The sequence below is a fragment of the Ahaetulla prasina genome, chromosome 3 (assembly GCF_028640845.1).
Source record: "Ahaetulla prasina isolate Xishuangbanna chromosome 3, ASM2864084v1, whole genome shotgun sequence".
Lineage (NCBI taxonomy): Eukaryota > Metazoa > Chordata > Lepidosauria > Squamata > Colubridae > Ahaetulla > Ahaetulla prasina.
Window position 1 is genome coordinate 119,944,099 of NC_080541.1, and position 21,223 is coordinate 119,965,321.

Here is a 21,223-nt window from a genome sequence, read left to right on the forward strand (position 1 = left end):
CCAATTGTGCAAACAGCCCCCCCGCCACTCAAACTGCAAGAGACTCAAAAAGTCAGACAATATTTGTTTTTAAGGTTATGCCTGCCAGATGGAGAACCCGAGGACAAAATACCTGCCAGATAACTCCGTTCTGTTAGTCTATTACACAAATACCAAAACAACACAGAGCTCTGTGATACAGAGTTTTAATAAATTTATCTTCACTTTTATTTTGTGGATTATGACGACTTTGAGATGCATGGAGCAAAGTACTGTGAGAAAGTTGATGTAAATACATTTGGTTGAGGAGCGTGATAAAAAGCATCGGAAATAAACAGGATTGTTAGGCCGTTTAGCAGATACATCGCTATATAACCATCACAAACAAGCTGCAGAGTTTTCTCTGTGGCTATGCCTGTACAATTTAGCGTGGAGGAAAATTTACTCCCTCTTTGTTAGATTGATTTACCTTCGGAGGCGCAACAGGTATGAGAAGCACGTTACTTTTTCCGCGGCTCCTGTAGGGGGCGCAAGCGCTCGCCCTCCGAAGAGACTGGCGCCACCACCGGCACAGTCGATCAGTCACGTGGGTCGCAAGCGCTACGTGCGTGCTGAAGTCAGACGCTGTTAGGCGCCGCCGGTTTGGCTATTCGCCCGCCATTTTGGCCCGCACTGTGTGAAAGCAGCTCAGGCGGTCGCTTCGGCCTCGGTAAGTGGGATCTCGAGGCGGCGTTACCCGGCAAATAGCAGAGGGCGAGGGGGAGAAGGAGTGAGGGGATGGAAATACGGTCCCGGCGATCTTTAAAAGGCTCCGGGCAGGGGGGGAATCTCCCGCCGGAGGGAGTCGGGTGGCCCGCGGCGAGCCCCGACTGGAGCCGGGCGCCCTCGCAGGGAGAGCATCGTCCTTTTCCTGCGCCTTTTCTCCCTTGCCCCTTTGGGTCTAAAGAGATGAGCTGAGGAAAGATCCACGTCTTGAGCTGCCTATTTTACTCCTAACTCAGGACAAAAGGAAATTTGGAGGGGCGGAGGTGGGGGGGAAGAGAAGACCGCAGGAATCGGAGATCCCTTTTTTTTTTAACATCCGGTTTTTCGTCTTGAAGGTTCCGGCGTCGTTTTCTAACTTAATTTTTCCGAATCCTAATTTTCCAAAAGCCTCGATTACTCTTTTTATTCTCACCTTTCATTCCTCTTCCGGCATTTCGCTCCTTTCAGATTTGTTCCTTCTGGGGAACATGAGTAACTTATGTGACTAAGCCTGGCCTAAGATTGCTCAAGGCTGCTGTTCCTGCACTTGTGCTAAATTTGAAAGTAATTTCTTTATGGTGAGGCAAAGGGTACATTTTTAAGGACTTGAGCTGATAATACAGGGTTGTTGGTGTGTGTGTGTGTGTGAAATAGGAGGAAAGAATATTATATATGTTCTCTGCCTTGAGTTTTAGAAAGTAATAAAAACGGATTAAAATCTAATAAAACAACCCATTCAGATCAGGCGAATTTGCTCCTCAGTGAACTGCCAAAAAGGATAATTGTGTGTTAAAGAGCAATCTGAAAGTAACAGTTCAGTTATCAAATAGTATGTGATTGACTGAAAAGTAAGATACTCCTTAAATGTGGAGGTCATCATTAGAAGCTTTTTTTCTGGAAAAGTACAGTTATTTTCCAGTTGAAATATTTCTTCCAATATCTTTCATGTTTTATTTTTCCTGTGGTATTTCTCAGCCCTTTGGTAGTTTTATGATATGAATCCTTGGTTGATGACATGCTTTTTCCTAGAAGAAATTACAGATGACTGCCACAGAATGGATGAATGTGTAAAAGTGGTTATCAGCCCTTTAAAGTAGCCCAGACAAGCATAAACCATGTGTTTTATAACATCTTTATTGTACGTTTACAATAACATCTTACATCTGAAAGCATTTCTTCTCTCCTTTTCTTTTACTCTCCAGAAAACCAGGGAGAGATCTTTCCAAAATGCTTCCCACATCTTTTTTCCTTTTGTGTGCTGAGATACCTTTTCCATAACAATTGTCTAATCTCCGAGGTCATTCTTGCATACCATTTGGAAGTTTAGGTCTTACTTTGTATGATACCAAAAAAGTATAGGAAGTAAAATGTGACTCCTAGACAGTTGTCCCAAAGGTTTTTTGTTTTGTTTTTTAAAGAAAGCAACTGGACTTCTTGGGGTTTTTTTTACTTTGAAAATGTTTCGCTTCTCATCCAAGAAGCTTTTTCAGATCTAACTGAAAAAAGCATCTTTGAGACCTGGATGATTAAGAATCACTACAGACATTCATATGAAGACAGTTGCTTTACTATATAAGATCCCAACTTTTTAAAACTATTGTCCTAACCATAGTCATACCCAAGTAAGTTAGTTGAATTTTTCACTCTTACCTTATCATTTGACTGGTTTATTTTTTCTGTGGTAGCCTATACTTAATTGAGCATTCTCCATCCCAGAAGTATGCATAGCCACTTTTTTTTATTACTGCTCCATAAATAAGCCGACTGTATTGTTTCAGCAAATCTTGATTCGGTATTCATCTGCCACATTTAATTTTTGGTTTTATTATGTATTTTTATTTTGTGTAGTGTAATATGCTGTCTAGAGATCTCCCAAGATTTACAAACATTGTAAATAAATCTTAAGGCTGTATTTTTGGAACGATGAAATGTTCAAGGCAATCTCTTCTACCTTGTGATTTTGGGGGGAGGAGGCTCAGTGCAGCCCATACTCCTTTTCTAGTTCAAAGGTAAAGAAGAAAACCACAAGAAGGAATCTTCATTCTAATAATAAAAATGGCAGTATTAGAAAACCTAAGGGAGAAGATTCTCAGTATTTTTTTTTAGCAAGATTATATATTCTTTTCTCATTTCCGTTACTTAGAGGTTTTGTTGTGTGAATATTTTTGAATATCAGTTGTCTGAATGCAGTATATATAAGTGATCTCTGCTGCCTTTTCTATGTAGTTTGCTGCTAAAACAGTTAATCAAGCCTGTATGTTGGTTAAAGTCATGACTACAAACTAAACTTTATATTATATTAACAGGTCTTGTAGCTGGTTGTTATTTTGTCCTGAATACTTAGGTAGTTCCTCTTTTTTGCTAAATCTGAATCAGCAAGGTAAGATTGCAAATGATATTCTGATCTAGATTGAAAGAATCACATTCAGTTTGAATAAAGTTGATCAACGTGAACTAGAATGATGTAAGGAATATTCCAAATGAAAGGCTCATTTATATTACTGTAAATTGGGACTCTTAATGCTAACAGATGGATGACTCCTGAGAAAAATGATATGAATAAAAGATTATAATTATACGATTGTTATCTTGATTACAGAGATACATGTTACCCTGTTTCCCCCAAAATAAGACATTCCCTGATAATAAGCCCAATTGGGCTTTTGAGTACACGGCAATAAGGCCAAGCACTTATTTCAGGGTTCAAAAAAATATAAGACAGGGTCTTATTTTTAGGAAAACACAGTATTATCAATTAACCATAAACCTAGATTACAAAAAATTGCTTCAAGACTGCCAGGTTCATAGCTGTTCAAGCCTATATCATAAGTAAATTGTAAACCTCAAAGAGTTGGAAGTAACCTAGCAACACACTGATTTTACAATTTAATGTATAGTGAGGACATAGTTGTGTTGGTATAATTAAGTTGGAATTGTGTTTACATTCCACATGGAGTGGAATTTTATAGAACTAGTGATAAATTATATTAAAGAAGTTTTATTTATTCACTCTTGTACATAACAATATTTTATTACTTCCTGTAATGACCTTATCTCTAGGATATAAAAATGCAAGCTCTAACTTGAATAAATTCTCTGTTGGAAAGTTAAGAGTTAAATGTTTCTCTGAACAGTTCCTACCTGTTATATGCTGGGAGGTTTTTTTCTTATATACTTAATTCCTCTTTATGCCACTTAGCCTTGCAGCATTTAGATTATTCCTGATATTGGATTATAATATATCTTTTTTAATATGTTGACCTTCATTTCTCTTATTTATTTTTTTCATGAAAAAGTATGGCTATTCTTGCTTCCCCTCAGCCTGCACCAAAAAAAGTCAGCTCTTTTCTCGAATTAAGTTAATTTTAATCAAGGTTTGTACTGTTAGCTAATTCTATGCTTTGTTTTAAATGTGATATTTCAATTCCTTGAAGACTTAGGTTTTCATATTTTGGCAGCAAAGTAAAAAGGTAGTACTGTGTTTCCCCAAAAATAAGACCCTGTCTTATATTTTTTTGAACCCTGAAATAAGCCTTATTGTCATGCGCTCAAAAGCCCAATTGGGCTTATTATCAGGGGATATCTTATTTTGGGGGAAACAGGGTAGAAGTGATGTTTTAGCAGTGCAAATGCTTGGGCAAAGAAAAATAACTAGTCTGTTAGTGAATAATGATAATTGGAACCATAATTTAAGATAGATTAGCAGAAATCACTCACATATTCAAATATTTATGCAAATATAAAATTTTTAAAACCATGGCATATATTAAGTTTAGAATCCACAATGTGTACTGCAATAGTCTGGCTTTCCTGGACTGTGCAATATACTTATTAAGGAAGACAGAAGCTTCAACATAAAAGTATAGAGAAAACCCACATACCAAGATCAGTATTTACATTTTGATTCTTACTGCCCACTAGAGCACAAACATGATCAGAATGCTACACCACCTGGTTGAAGCTTTTCCTACTAGCAAAGAGGGAAAAGAAAAAGAACAAAACATCAAGGAAGCCCTTAGAACTTGTGGCTATGCCAACTGAGCTTCATCAAGTCCAGAAAAAGATCATGCTGGAGTTCCTCCATACTAGACAAAAAAGAGAACAACAAATGAAGCAAGGTTGTAATTCCATATGTTGCAGGAATATCTGAAAAGTTCAGGAGGAATTTCAACCAACACAACATACATGTACACTTTAAACCTAAGAATACGCTAAGGCAGAAGCTTGTCCACCCCAAGGATAACCCAGTCAAATTGAGCAATGTGGTATATGCGATGATACATGTACAGATCTATACATTGATGAAACAAAACAAGCACTTCACAAGCGCATGGCACAACACAGGAAAACAAACTCATCAGGACGGGATTCAGCAGTCCATCTGCATCTAAAAAACAAATGTCACTTTTTTTCCCCCAATTTAATTTTAATTTTTAATTTTATTTGCATTTATATCCCGCCCTTCTCCGAAGACTCAGGGCGGCTTACACTATGTCAGGCAATAGTCTTCATCCAATTGTATACTATATACAAAGTCAACTTATTGCCCCCCAACAATCTGGGTCCTCATTTTACCTACCTTATAAAGGATGGAAGGCTGAGTCAACCTTGGGCCTGGTGGGACTTGAACCTGCAATATTGCAGGCAGTTGCTGTTAATAACAGGCTGCATTAGCCTGATGAGCCACCAGAGGCCAAGGTTGTTGTTTTTTACAAAAATATCAAATTAATATGTGAATAGTGTGGCACCTGGATATCATACATTCTAATACAAATCTAGTAAAATTATAGTTGTTACATTCAATCAACATATATTTCTAATAATGATACACATTTATATTAATTTGCAGTCTGTCATTATTCAATTATTCCATATTTTCTCTTCTTTTATTATATAAAAGTATAAACACTAATATTCCCCTTCTCTTATTTCTAACACTTATTTTAGCTTAATTATGTCACCCTTTATTAAAACCTTTTTCTTTCTATTCTACGTAGCTTCTAGTCCTGTCACCTACCTAAAAAAAAGAAAAAAGGAAAAGCAAATCAATACAACAAAAAAAGAGAGAAAAATCATCTATCCGTTGTCTCTTGCCTGCTTCAATACTTCTTGCCTCCCAAATTCTCTTGAATCTTTATCTCTGTCTGCATATGCTTCTTGGTTGTTTAGTCTAGGTATTTCTCCCACCTCTACCTTCTTCCACTGCCTAGTTTCCAAAATTTCTGCCCAGGCCCCTGTCTCCTTTTCAAACATATCTTCCAACTCTCTTAATATATTTTCCCCCTGGTTTGATTCATCAATCACTGTTTCATTTTCACTGTTACCTCCTCTTTGTCTTCTTCCTTCATTCCGTCTGTTGACTCCTCCATTTCCTGGGCGTCTTGCTCTTTGCTCATCATTCCTCGTATGGTATTTTCCTTTTTTTCCAAAATCTCCTTAAATTCTTTCTCCATGATGTCTTGTGTTTTGAAAAAGTAACACCATCCTGTTTGAAATTCCACTCATTTCTTCCTTATAAAGCATCTTTTTTTGTTTTTAAAAATTCAAGTTTTGTCCAGAAGTCCAAAAACTATTTATTCAGTTTTTAAATTGCCCTTCAAGGAGTGCACTAGTCCCAGTTCTTTATATCCCATAGGTAAACAATCAGTTCCATTTAGATAATCCCAGAGGTTATCAAAAGCCTTTTTGCATCCCCTTTACAGGTTCAATCTTCTAGCATAACATTCAGATGTCTCTTTAATTAATTAGCTTCCTTATTTTCATATTTGGGTTTCCAGTAGTCATAGGGTAGCTAAAAATAATCCAATATATATTTTCACAGGTATTCCTAGACTTGTAATTTTTCCTTTCATCAGCAGGTGGCACTCTACACTTAAATTTCAGTATTGCCACTAGTCAATCTTCATTTTAGTTATAAAATAATTATAAAAGCAAATTAAGTTTTGTAAGTAAATGATTCCAGCATTTTAAAATGCCTTCCTAGTACCAAGTCTTCCTAGTTTAAGAGTCCAATTTTCTGTATATTTCCAAATTTATTATTTTTCTCTTGCGTGCCTTTCATTTCCGGTCTGGTATTCTCTCAGAATGCTTTAACAAATAGTTCTGAGCAAATAGTTCTAAATTGTTCCTTCGGGTTAAATTTAAAGCAAAAGAAAATCCTCTCTCCCAGCTCCAGGACAGTTCACGTACTTCGCTCCAGCACCAGTCTTAGTTGTTCTTCCATTATCCCAGCTTCATGGCAGTCATCTTTAGGCTGTCTCTTCTTCTTGCTGTGGCTGAGAGGGGAAAAAAACCTCAGGTCAGACAGGAGAGCTGCGACTCTCCTCAATCTCACAGTGTGCCCCACTTTGCTTCATCACCCATATAGGGCGACTTTGGCTTCTCTCGGAGCCCATAAATGGAGAAGTCAGCACAGGGAACGGAGCTCCCTTTCCTGCATCTGATATTGCCCAACGTCAGCTGGAAGTCACAAAGGTCACTCTTTTGAAGACAGCAAAGTTCATATTCTGGACAGAAAGGACCACTGGTTTGAAAATGGCGTCAAAGAGGCCATCTATGATAAAACTGAATAGCCTTCTTTCAACGGGGGTGGGTGGGATATGATAGCCTCTCTCTCCTGTTTCAGTCCTTTCAGCAACCCCAAGAAGGTTCTGCACCTATTTGCACTCTGATTCAGGTGGCTCTGATGTAGATAAACCCTCAAATAACTGCAAAGAGTATAAATCCTTCCATTTCTCACCATTCAATCAGAACTGAAGAAACGTCTTGGGTAAGAATATTTTCAAGGAAAAAACCAAGAAAGTCTAGTTGCTGTTGGGACAACCATAACCTGGGAGATTGAGAATATGCATAAGCAGTTGCCATTGCTTGTTCCAGTTTTAATAGCTTTTTTTTCCTCTCTTCACATTTTTTGTTGTGAACAGTCCAGCACAATTCATCATCAATGATATAGTTGATGACTCAGTAAGGGATTAGGACCTGGTCAACTCCTACTGGCCATTTTATGCTGCTGCAACATTGCCCATTCTTTTTCGATCATTGGTTACAGCCCTTGATGGCCATTTTGCCTTGAACTGTGAAAGAGGCTGGATACCCTGCAAAGCCACAAGAGGGATTGGCAGTGAAGGCAGTGTACAGTATGCTGACATGTTTTCCTGTGTCTCATAGCCTGAAGCAAAGTATTTGAATGTGTTTGTTCAGCTGTGCCCTCTGTCAGGTACTATTCTATGTTTCCACATTTGAAAACTATTTATTTATGTACTGAGAAAACTGACATTGGTGAAATAATGATATCCATTTAGCCTACAGCTAAGCTATGGAATGGTCTTTGCTTAAAGTTATAAATATGTGTTTCCCTTTGGAGACAAATTCTTCCAAGAGTCCAATTAACAACGCTGCTGTAATATAAAGAATTTGTTCCTCTTTGAAGCCATCCATGTTCAACAGATAATGACTAATACATTAGAAAGGCAGTCCATTTTTATGGACTTTATATTTCCGTAGAAGTATTTTCAAGGCTTTTGTGGTTTTACAGTGAGAAAGATTTAATGTACACTGAGAGCATATGCACCAAGACAAATTCCTTGTGTGTCCAATCACACTTGGCCAATAAAATTCTATTCTATTCTATTCTATTCTATTCTATTCTATTCTATTCTTTCATCACAGTGTATACATTTGCCTTGAGTTATTCTGCTAGTAAGTATTCTGCTTTGTAATGCTATTTGTTTTTCTTTAAGACTTTTGCACTTTAAAAGAGATTTTATACTATGAAAATCATTCAGTAATTGTAGCTTCTTACATGATTGAGCTATGATTTCTTTTCCTTTTTTAAAAAAATAGAACAATCAGTGCAGACATTTGACATAAGAACAATATTGTTATATAAATTAATAAAGGGATTTCTTCAACTGCATCCCTAATTAGATAGTTCTGTAATAGAGTATTTGTTGTTAGCACACTATTTTCAAGTTCCTATAAACTTAAGAATACTACACAATATATTTTCCTTAGAATTCCATTTGGAGTTTAGTATCCTGTTTATACATTACAAAAGCAGAGTAGATTTTATATATGCTATTTTCAGTTTGCCGTCCTAAGATATAAGACAGTGAAATTTAAAGAGTTATAGTTCTATATTTTTATGTATTTGCATTCTATTTTAATGCTTAGCTAGAATTTTATATTCATTGTATGGATACAGTAGTTTTCTGAGATGTTTTGCTTGCTGTTGCAACTAAAGTTTTTTAAAAAGTATCTTTTTTTTAAAGCTTAATTGTTTGAGAAGAGCTCTGAATAAGTGATTCTTTGCAGACTGGAAGTTCTAGGGCAGTGATGGTGAACCTTGTTTTCTTCAAGTGCCAAAAGCGCAAGACAGCACGTGCGTGCGTGCCGACACCCATAATGCAATGCTCCCCTGCAGGCTCTGCCCCCATGCATGCACGCATGCAACACCCCCCTGTGCTCCCCCTATGCGCATGGGACCCCCGTTTTGGTGCAAGCAGGCCTCCTGGAAGCTGCCTGGCGCTGCAGCCCCCCACCCCCGTTTTGTGCTAGCAGGTCTCCCTGAAGCCTCCTGGAATCAAAAATGGGGTGTGGGGGCAGCGCACACCCCCACCCCCACGCATGCGTGTGCGTCTCCCGACAGAGACCCAAAAATTAGCTGGCTGACGAGCACGGGCATGCGCGGTTGAGCTGACCTGGGTGTTGGCTCGTGTGCCCGCAGAGATGGCTCTGCGTGCCATCTGTGGCACACATGCCAGAGGTTCGCTATCACGGTGCTGGATCTTGTTCCTTGCATGTGTTTACATATTTATCTTATATCTTACTGTATAAAATGTTCTTCTAAATCTGGCAGTGTTATGCTATGTTCTGATACTTGTTTACTTGGTGCAAGACCTTACAAATTACCCCACAATGTACTTTAATGCAAATCTAGTCTTTCTATGCTAAATTTCACTTCCGAATTAAATGTTTTAAAAGCTGTTCACCAATGAAGAATGGAACTCATGAATGCAGAAAGTTTAAAGATTTGCTTGGGGTTAGATTAATTAAACAATCTAGATCAGTGATGGTGAACCTTTTCGGCACCGAGTGCCCAAACCGGAATGTGGGTTTCCGGAGCATGCGCGTGCCGGCCATCTGGTCTTCTGGTTTCCTGTGCGTGCGTGCGTGCATGCCAGCCACCTGATCTTAGCACATGTTATAGCGCTGGAAACCCAAATACACACACATGCACACGGGCTAGCTTCTCTTTGGGTCCGAGGCTCCAGCACACACATACATCAGATGAATGCCGCGCATGTGCGCATCGGAAACCAGAAGAGAAGCTGGCGACAGCGCACGTGCCCACAGAGAGGGCTCTGTGTGCCACCTCTGGGGCACGTGCCATAGGTTCGCCATCATGGATTTAGATTAAGATAAATTGACTTAACATATGAGTAAAAACCTATTTTCTGTTTTCTATAGTTTGATCTCAAATATTTTATGGCAATAGCCATACATGGAAACATTTTGAATTTATAGTCTAGTACACTGGTCAGCAAACGGTTTTTGTAAATGGCTAAATCTATCTCCCACAGTAGTTGGCTACTGCAAGGCCACCACCCTTACCCTGGACAACCCCAACCTCAGCTCCACTTCTAACTCCAGGAGCTTGGTGGAGACTCAGGCCTGGTGATCTGCTACCCTCTTTTCCATTCAGTTCTTAGCTGCAGATGTGTAAAAGCAGGGGATGGGCCAGATTCAGCTGTGGATAATAACTTGTTGACCCCCTGGCCTCAAAGATTGATACTTGGTCTAAGAAATATCTGTAGAGAGTTTGATTATCTGAACTTTGATGTATAAATCTTAATGTTAACTACTCCATATGCATGGATTTAGATGGGATCAAGCACAGAGTTACTTGGAGCATATTAGTAACATTCATTTTAGATTATTCCATCTCTAATACATTTTAATTTTGATATTTGTCTTACTGTTACTAAAAATCAGACTTTTAACAGGATTTCTGGGACACACTTAGTTTCATTATTTGTTGTGCTATTTTATATATTGGAAAGCTACCACAGAGTTTTTTTATGGAGCAGCTGCACTACATTCTGAATATCCCAATTCTCATGATAATTACATCTGTTGCATGTATGAGTCTTTTTTTTTTTTTTAGATTGTTTTGACTAGTCAGTTTATTGTTCCTTTTCAGGGGGTGAGCAAGGAGATTCCAGACTCGATGAACTGAAATGTCTGAGAAGTCAAGCCAGAGCACAAAAGCAAAGGACGGGAAAACAAAGTATGCAACACTTAGTTTATTCAATACATATAAAGGAAAGGCTCTGGAAACACAGAAAACTACAGGTATGCTTGTTAAAACTGAACATTTCCTACCAATTTACTTGGTTGGTTGTAATTTTGTTTTGTGCAGAAATATCAGCACTTAAGACATTTTAACTTTAGATTTTCAATTTTGCATCCTAGTTACCTTTACTAATTTACGTGCCTGACAGTTTTATAGCTAATATTCAGGTATTTTTAAATAATGATACTAAAAGAACTATTTCTAAAAAGCCTTCTGGCAAGATTGTACGTAAATATCGGTGTGCATTGTCTTTTGATAATCTGGCATTGAGTCCATGGATTTCATCTGTCATCTCTTATATATTTGTGTTTGATTTCTATAAATTTTATTTTATTACATTATTCATTGTTATGAATATTTTAATGAAAAACAGTTTACATCCATAATAAAACGTGTACTTGAGCAACAAATTCACAGTGAATACAAGATCCATAAGCAAAGAAGGGAAAAAGAAAATTGCACAATTCCTTTCATAGTTGCTGCTCTTTAAAAGAGAGCAATAAACAAAAATAGAACATTTATACTTGATTTAGGAAAAAAGTTCTCTATAAATCTTAAAGCTCAACATTAGTCTTTAATGATGTTTTGCATTGTTTACTATTTTTTAAAATAAGACTACAGAAGAATAATCAGATATTTAACATGCTATATTCACTTGTCCCTATATTAATTTGGAAACCAAGAGTTACCCTATTTTTCGCTCCTGACCATAATTTTTCGCTCCTGACCATAAGAAGCACCTAGGTTTAGAGGAGGAAAACAAGAAAAAAAAATAAGACAGAGCCTGAGTGTGTCCTCTCATGTGCCAGCTCTGCCTTTTGATTCCTATACTGCGGGGAAAAAAGGTGGGCAATGGCAGAAGAGACAGGGTTTAGCACTGCGAAAGAACCCCTCAGCCACAGTTATCAAAGGACCAGCACCATCCACCTTTTTTCGGGGGCGAATGCATCTTATGGAGCAAAAAAATACGGTATATTTTTCTCCTTCACCATTTGCAAATTAGTGAGCAGGCAGGAATTTATTCCTAGTTTTTCAATGTCCAGAAATATAATTTTTAATAGTATTTTGCCAGGAATTTTTTTTTCAAGAAAAAAAGGATGAGCAGAAACATGAATGCATATTAACAGTTTACAATTATTATTATTATTATTTTTTGCATAGTTGCAACTCGTCATGGATTACAAAGTCTTGGGAAAGTTGCTGTTTCACGGAGAATGCCCCCTCCAGCTAACCTCCCTAGTCTTAAAGCAGAAAACAAAGGCAATGATCCCAATATAAACATTGTGCCTAAGGATGGTACAGGTTGGGCTTCTAAACAAGAACAGCATGAGGAAGAAAAGTAAGTTGCACTACAAATCATCGTTCCTGTTATTATTTTTAATCAAGTTTTTATTATTATTTTTAAATGTATACGTATCATTGTGTGAATGGTGCGATGTTTGAGTATCAAACATTTCAATACATATAAACATATTCCTAGCAAGTATGTGCGAGGGGAACCTTTACCTTTACCTTTTACACAAAATTTTAATTTTCATATAAATATTAACTAGTATGCAATAACATCTAAACTGATGTGCTTTAGCATCCATATTATCTTCCATTATAGTTTCAGAAAATAAAGTGTGGTGATTTTGGGAAATATATGTGATAAATGGAGAAATAAGATAATGAAATGGATTAAGATTGGAGGTTAGGGTGGATGGTAATATTGATTATATATTAAATATTAAGTAGAGATGAAAAATAAAAAAGTAGGGAAAAATATTATGGCAGAAATTGAAATAAATAAATTATATTTGGGAAATACTTATGTTGTAAGCTGTATAAATTTTGACTCGGTTAATACTCTTCAGAAAAAATGTACTGTTTGTTTTTTAAAAATATTTTTTTAATTATAATTTTTTTTTATGGGGTCCAACTTCAGCTGTAAATCTTTTCTTATCCAGACACACCATTTAGCGTTTCTCTACTCCTGCACAAACTTATGGTTCTGGCTGTTCTCCGGCTTCATGGCAGCCATTTTGACTGCTGCTGCTCCTAGTCTTCGGATGAGGGGGGTTTCCGAGTCAGGGAGGGGAGATGCAGCTCCCCTCAACCTGCAAGGCGGCCCCCCTTTGTTTCACCACCCCTCCAAGGTGGCTATGGCTTCTAGTGAAGCCCCCGACAGGGAGAGCTCAGAACAGACCTGCAGAGGTCACAGATCTTGCGCTGGAAGCTCAACCGGAAGTCTTCATCCTTCCTGTTATTAATGTAACATTTTAGCATATGCTGCAGGAGTCTTAGAATACTACAGGTAGTCCTTGCTTAACAACCATTCATTCACTGACCACTTGAAGTTACAATAGCAATGAACCAATAGTAGTTATGGCTGGTCCTTGAAGTTGTGGCGTCCCTGCAATCGCATGATAAGAATTTGGATGCTTGGCAACCTTCTAAATTTACAACTGCAACATATGACTCAATTCCTCCATCTCCCTAACCCCCTCTCATATCTCACCTTTTGGCTATCCTGCCTCCACTTCTGCTTTTCTCTTCTGCCCCTCGGCTGACCTTCACCATCAACTTCCTTCTGCTGAGGAAGGGCAGCTGCTGACTCTTCACAAGGCCCATTATTAGTAATAACATTAATTATAAATTTTAAAGAATTTCATGCAAATACTGGCACCTTGGTTTTCTGATAATTTATTACCCGTATTTTCTCAGTAAAAGGAAATCAAATCTCTCAATTTGATTCTCATCCCCATTTGGGAGAGAGACATGATTATGATATTGTCTGTATATAAAAGAGCTGAACTACGCAGCTTGCTAATATACAGTATGATGAATGAAAACAGAAAAGCCCTGTCATGTCAAATAAGTAATTATAAAAGATCCTTCATCAATAATTTTTATAAATTGACATTAGATTGTGCAGATATGAGAAGGATTGTGTCTTTTGAAGCATTGATAAGAGCCCATGCTTGAGTATTTCATCTTTGATTAAACTTTACTAGATTTTGTGGCAGCATCAGATCATTTCTTGTTTGCTTAATAGGCTTGTTTGTTCACTTCCACCATGAAAAAATAAATGAATGCAAATTGAAATTAGATGTTATCCCATTTTATGCTAAGAACAGTTTGTATCATATAGTTAAAAAATTATATGATACAAACTATTTCATGCAAATCTTGATAAGCTTTCCTGAAGTTCTTCCCTTTTATTTTGTATTAAAGCTTTTGAAATAAGATTGTGATATAAATTCTGCTAGGAGAAGTATTGGGAGCTGCATTCATAAATGTGTCTGTGTTCATATAAGTTGTTATGCTCTTATCATACAAGCTTTCTTTAATGATTTGAAGTTTTAATTCTTTGTTAAAATATGATTTGCAGTCATTATGTTATCCATTTTCTCTCAAGCATTCTCAAATTTCTCTTGTTTTTAGACAAGCAGAAGTACCACAGGTGCAGCCAAAACCTCCAGTTCCTGCTCCTCCAGAAGCTCCTCCTGTTGTCAAATCCTGGGCGAATACCAAACAGGGTGGACAGGGTGATGGTAAGTGAAGGAAAGATGGGCCAGTCTAACTGAGCCAATAATTCTGCACTGCACTTCTCTAAGACTCATCATTTCTTTTATTTTCTTGTTTATTTGGGTAATGTTAGAGATGTAGTAGGATCATATAGATGGTGCATAGCTTTGAAAGTTTCAAGTATGTAGGAGTTGCCTTCTGAAGGAAAACTTAGGAGAGACTATTAAAGGATGAGATGGTAGTATTAGAAGTATTAGAAGTTTAGAATAATAGAGTTGGAAGGGACCTTGAGGTCTTCTAGTCCAGTGGTCACCAACTGGTGGTCCATAGACCACTGGTGGTCTGCAAGAAAATGTTGGTGGTCTGCAGAAAAATTATTTGCATTTTTAATATTGCACTAAAACAGAGGTCCTCAAACTACGGCCCCTGGGATGGATGCATGCAATGGACGTTTGTGTTGCTGCAGAGTCTCCCCCTTCGAGGTATTTTTGTGTGGGTTGAAGGGGGACAGAAATTCAGACTTGGGGTCTGCTTTGGCCTCCTGGTGCAGGGCTTTGGGTGAAGGCTGGAGGGAAGTGCCACTGGTGGCAAAGAACCGGAGGACCTTGTTCCAGTGGGACTGCATCATGGCCTGGAACTGGCTGACCATCTTAGCCTGTTGAGCCTCCAGGTGCCGGTACCTGGCCTTGCACTCCCGCAGGTCTTCCCTCTACTTGGAAAGCCTATGCTCATAGTCCTCAGTGATCCAATTTGAACTGAGCTGTTTTGCCAACTCTTTCTCATGGTGGCTGGTTAGCTCCAACCACTGCTTCCTGTTAGGGCCCTAAGGAGCCCAGGTGGGGAAGTGAGGAGTTGGCCACGCTTACCCAGTCACAGGACCACCTAGCCACGCCCACCCAGCCAGTCATTAGGCAGATCTTATTAGTGGTCCGAAGGATTTAAAATTATGAGCTTAGTGGTCCCTGAGGTCCGAGAGGTTGGGGACAGAGGTGGGTTTCAGCAGGTTCTGACCAGTTCTGGAGAACTGGTAGTTGAAATTTTGAGTAGTTTGGAGAACCGGTAGTAAAAATTCTGACTGGCCCCGCGTCCATCTATTCTCTGCCTCCCAAGTCCCAGCTGATCAGGAGGAAATGGGGATTTTGCAGTAACTTTCCCCTGGAGTCTGGAGGGAATGGAGATTTTACAGTATCCTTCCTCTGCCATGCCCAGCAAGCCATGCCATGCCCACCAAGCCACACACACAGAACTGGTAGTAAAAAAATTTGAAACCCACCACTGGTTGGTGACCCCTGTTCTAGTCCAACCCCCTGCTTAGACAGGATACCCTATGCCATTTCAGACAAATGGTTATACAATCTCTTCTTAAAAACTTCCAGTGCTGGAGCATTTACAACTTCTGGAGGCAAGTGGATCCACTGATTGATTGTTCATGAAAATTGTTTTGGGGGTGGTGGTGGGATTACACCAAAATGCTAGTTTGGGCACAGATCCATCTGGTTTTGGAAGGTATATGCCTGATCAAAGTATGTTCCTGACAGAAGTAGTTTGGAAATAAAAGCCAAGAAGAAAAGGGCCAAGGACATTGATGGGAGTAGCTGAGAAGAAGGAAAACACTGGGGAGATTAGGTGGCCAATTTGGCTGGGGAGTATGCTGCACTGGAGGAGGGGCCGTGGTGGCTCAGGCTGTAAGATAGCCTGCTATTAAAACACAGCAGCCTGCAATTACTGCAGGCTCGAATCCCACCAGGCCCAAGGTTGACTCAGCCTTCCATCCTTTATAAGGTAGGTAAAATGAGGACCCTGATTGTTGGGGGGGCAATAAGTTGACTTTGTAAATATACAAATAGAATGAGACTATTGCCTTACACACTGTAAGCCGCCTCTTCGGAGAAGGGCGGGATATAAATGTAAATTAAAAAAAAAACTGGAGGAGAGAGAAAAGACGCTCAGAAGCTCAGGCCAGTGAGTTACTCTGTTGGGAATTGCTGTGGAGAAGGAGGGAATTAAAAGATAACTTCATTCCCTCAGTTTGCTTTGTACTTGCTTTTTCTATGCTTCTATTATTCTAAACCACCAAAGAGATGACATTGCCAAAGCGATGATCTGAAACTATTTGGAAGAACTTTTAGAGAGGATTTTGCTCCAGATATGGAGTGCTCCAAAAACACTTTTTTCTGTTTGGTGCATTCTCCCCCAAAACTAGAGCTATAAGGGATTCAATCCTGGGTGTGTGATCTGTGTCTGAGCAGTTGATGCAAAAGAGATACTGTCCTTTAGGGAGCTGTTGAAGGATGCTAAGGGAAAACTACTTTGGTCATTATGTCTTGTATATGTATATGTGTTATTGTTTGTTCATACATATGTTTGCTGTTGCTTCTGGCCTTGAGGGAGAGGAGAGAGAGAACAGAATTCCTCTAGCATATAGTAGGAAGTGATTTGTCAGATAAGGAAATTCAAGTTACATGCTTGAAAGTTGTTCTTTATGTTGAGTCTTCTTCCATCTTGCAAAATTTTAGACTTACAGGCCGGTCAATGTTTTGGTCTTATGATGCTGCTTTTAAATTACAGGTTGAATTTCTAATAGCATGGGTGTGAATGACACAGCTAACCCAATGAGTTGATAAATGGGTGGTGTAATTGATCTCATCCAGCCATCTCCCTGTGGGTAATTGGTCCAACACAAATTACAGTGGGTCTTAAAAGTTTGTGAACCCTTTTGAATTTTCAGTATTTCTGCATAAATATTACCTAAACATGTTACGTTCTCCACGTATCTCTTAAAACTAATTAGAGAACCCAATTAAACAAATAAGTCAAAAACATTAAATTTGTTCATTTATTTATTGAGAAAAACGATCCAAAGCTACATGATAAAAGCATAAAACTGCTTAAGGTATGTTTACAAATAGCATAAGAGTCACCTCTAGACATACAGTACATACATACATACATACATTCTGTATGCAGTTCTGGTCGACATGATATCAAAAAGATACTGAGACCCTAAGAAGAGTGCAAATGAGAGCAACAAATATGATAAAGGGTTTGGAGGCTAAATCATGTGATAAACAACTAAGGTAACTAGGAATGTTCAGCCTAACAAGAGAAAGATTGGTATGACATCATAGCTGTCAGCTTGCCTGCTGGAGATTTTCAAGAAAAGGTTGAACAATCTTTTGTCTAGGAGGGAATAAGGATTCACACCTTGGGCAGGATGTGACTAGAAGATCTCCAAAGTTCCTTCCAGCCCTATGATTTGGTGATTCTAAATCTTCTGAAACACTGTGAATTGTGATAGAATATATTTCTTGTTTAAATATAAGAATAAAAGAACATTATGTGCGGTATTGACTTAGGTTTTTTAAAATAACTTTCAGGTCCTGGAGTTCAAGTAAATAGTTATTTCCAGCAAGAGTTTCCTAGTTTGCAGGCAGCTGGAGATCAAGAAAAGGGAAATAAAGAAAAGGATGCACCTGAAGAGCCTTATGGTCCTGGGCCAAGTTTGCGTCCACAAAGTAGGTTGCCTAAAATAACCTAATATTATTGTGGTTATGGAGCTCCTGATGAGTTTTTCATCTTGGGGAATGCTGTTTCTGTTCAGGATTATGTGGTTTTTAATCTGTTTTTTTCATCTGTGTACTAGACTTACCATGTCGTCGTAGACTTGATCAGCCTTAACAAATCTAATAAACAAATTTAAAAGTTCTTCATAGAATTCAATATTAATTCACATTTGATTCATGTCAAAATTAATTTGCAAATAATATCTAGGATTAAGGATTTTAATCTATTTGCTTTCATTAATTAAAACTTCATCTACAAATTAATATTGTCTCTTTTATTTTTGGTTACTGACTAAATTTGTAAAAGAGATACTCAGTTGATCACATTCCCTATTTTGAGTGTTAGGTTTGAATATCATTATGATTGCAGTGGTTGATGTTTTCTTTTAACAGAAAATATATATTTCATACCAAATAATAGTTTGTGTTCGTCTTGTGTTCTTTAAGGGAAAAGATTTAAAAATGTGAAATGTAGTCCATCTGTTTTCAAATATGCAGGCTCAAAAGCCTTCAGATGTGGAACAATGTCTATTATGCTTGTCAAATAAAAGAAGCGAACAAAAGATGGCTCTAGAAATACTGATAGATATGTAGGGGTTAGTACTACAGGTGGTCCTCGACTTAACAATGGCAATTTGGACCAGAATTTCCATCACTAAGCAATGTCATAAAGTACAACTGCAAGGCTTAGTAGTTGCAGTCCCTGCAGTCCTAGTTGTTGATGTTAACTGAATGCTATGGTTGTTAGGCAAAGTAATGTCCTACCTGCTTCCCACAACAAAAGCTAACGATGAAGCCAGCAGCAGGTTGCAAGCCCCAGGCCAGCAGGTAGATAGGTGGCTAGTGTTTGATGGGAGAAGGAGTGAGGGGTGTGCATGTATTTGGGGGAAGCATAGCAAGCAAGTGTGCAAGTTAGGGATTCTGCATGGACAGACACAGCAAGGATTGGGGAGGGAGTGCAGGTGGTTGTGGATCAGAGAGGGAGCACAAGGGTCAAGCATAGGTCTGAGAGGGTGCTTGAAGTGTGGACTTTGGGAGTGTATAAGTGGCCAGTGTGACATGAATGCAAAAAAGGGTGCATGGGTGGGAGAGAATGACCGTAGCAACTTGTGACCTTCCCTGTTGGTTTCCCCATTGACTTTCTGGACAAGCTGGCAGGGAAGGTGCAAAGAGCAATCATGATCACAGGGTGCTGGGACCAGTTATTAATAAGTTGTAAATAACTAGCAAGTCAGTTTAGCCTAATGGTTAAGGCATCAGGTTAGAAACCGGGACACCATGAGTTCTAGTTGTGCTTTACACATGAAAGCCAGCTAGGTGACTTTGGGCCCGTCACACTCTTAGCCCAATTTACAGTGGTGTTGTTGTGGGGAAAATAGGAAGGACTACTAGATATGTTCATTACAGTCATGTAATCATGGAGGTGCTGAGACAGCTGGAACTCTGAGGACTGGTCATAATCATCATTCATTCAGCACCATTGTAATTTCAAACAGTTACTGAAGAAATGGTTGTAGGTTGAGGACTACCTGTATATTAGCAAAGATTTCTAATTTTCCGGCTTTCTGAGGACTGACAGTTTTTTCCTGCTGATGCAGAGTCATATTGGGAAAGTGCACTGCATAACACTAGGGATTTCCAAAACTCAGATGTTCCAAAAATACTGATAGATGCTTAGTATGATGAGGCAACCCCTTTTTGTAAGTCTGATCCCACCCTTTATAGTGGTCAAGAAAAACAAACTGCATCACAGTTTATTTCAGTTTTTCATTGAGCAATTGTCTAGGATATGTGGCTCCAATCTGGGCTGCTTTAACTTTTTTCAGGCAGTGGAAGTATGGTTTTTGGAAGAAGGAAATAAAACTGGTTACTGTGCTGGTACAGCACTTCAGAATTTGATGTTCCCTTTTCCAATGCAGATGTTGCTAGCTGGAGAGAAGGTGGAGGCAGAAGTTTAAATTCTCCAAACTCTCCAACTGATCAAGAAGCAAAACCTCTTATTCAAGAAGATGGTAATATGCCTGGACCAACAGAACAAAGTGATGCCCTTAAGATACCAGAAAAGAAGGAGATACGGATAGCACCACCTCCCCCACCTAAGATGAATGGTCAACAACAGCCAGGGATCCTTCCTCAGTATAAAGGAATGATACCACCATATGTAAGTCTGATAGATCAAATTCTTGCAAAATTTCTTTCATTTCCAAGAGTCAAGTTATAAAGAAAATGGAATATGGAGGGCAAAAAAGCAAGTAGCAGTATGGCCTGTTTGCTAGTAACTCTCTTCCATTTCTGGTGTGGATTTAGATCATATTTAAGCAGTGAAACAATAAAAACCTTTTTAAAGAATCTTACAAAACATAAAATTTTGAGAAAGAATTCTTATAGCCACTGGATTCAAAAGGTATCTTTTGGTTTGTGATCAGATTAATTGAAACAGGAGCACTACCTGGAGCATGCAGGAAACAAACAAACAAAAATATTTTACTTCAGCTTAGCACTCCTCTTCCCCCCCTCCCCCAGAACCGAGCACCTCCACCTCCTGAACTTTCCAAATTAGCTCATTCCAAAGAAACAAAACTCAAACCTTTTAAAATTTCTGGCCATCAGTAATAATGGGAAATCAGAACAAATCCCTAGCTCCTTATTTTTTTTAATCCAAGGCCACTAGATACCTTATTTTTCGGAGTATAAAATGCTCCAGACTACAGACACACCTACTTTTTTTGGTGAGGAAAACAAGAAAAAGAAATCGGCCTCTGCCTCCCAGCAATTTTGCCTCCTTGCAGCAAACAGCCTGCTTTACTTTCATTTTCGTTTTCAGCATAGCTTGATTAGCACAAGGAAAAAAAAATCTGCTCCCAGCAATTTAGATCCTTGGAGAAGAAGCAGAGGCCCGCACAGCAATAGGCAATAGCAATCCCTGCAGCCTGAAACAGCTGAGAGTCAGGGAGGCAGATCCAATAGACAATCAACTTGTGCTAATTAGGCTGTGCTGAAGCTGAAATGGGCTGTTTCTTCTTGCTGTTTGCTGCAAGGAGGTAAATTGCTGGGAGGCAGAGGCCAAAAGATG

The 21,223-nt window shown here is 38.7% G+C and overlaps 1 protein-coding gene across 11 annotated transcripts in view; it reads left to right on the top strand.

Moving 5' to 3' along the window:
* Nucleotides 1-555: 555 nt before the first annotated feature.
* The window catches only part of PRRC2C (proline rich coiled-coil 2C), an 85,838-nt gene continuing 65,170 nt past the window's right edge, over nucleotides 556-21,223 (top strand). For all 11 annotated transcript variants that reach the window (XM_058175471.1, XM_058175479.1, XM_058175472.1 and 8 more), the window contains exons 1-6: nucleotides 556-688; nucleotides 10,925-11,076; nucleotides 12,239-12,416; nucleotides 14,504-14,613; nucleotides 17,965-18,102; nucleotides 20,070-20,311. In XM_058175471.1, the coding sequence (XP_058031454.1) occupies nucleotides 10,962-11,076; nucleotides 12,239-12,416; nucleotides 14,504-14,613; nucleotides 17,965-18,102; nucleotides 20,070-20,311 (783 nt within the window). In that variant the 5' untranslated portion in view covers nucleotides 556-688; nucleotides 10,925-10,961. The remainder of the gene's footprint in view (nucleotides 689-10,924; nucleotides 11,077-12,238; nucleotides 12,417-14,503; nucleotides 14,614-17,964; nucleotides 18,103-20,069; nucleotides 20,312-21,223) is intronic.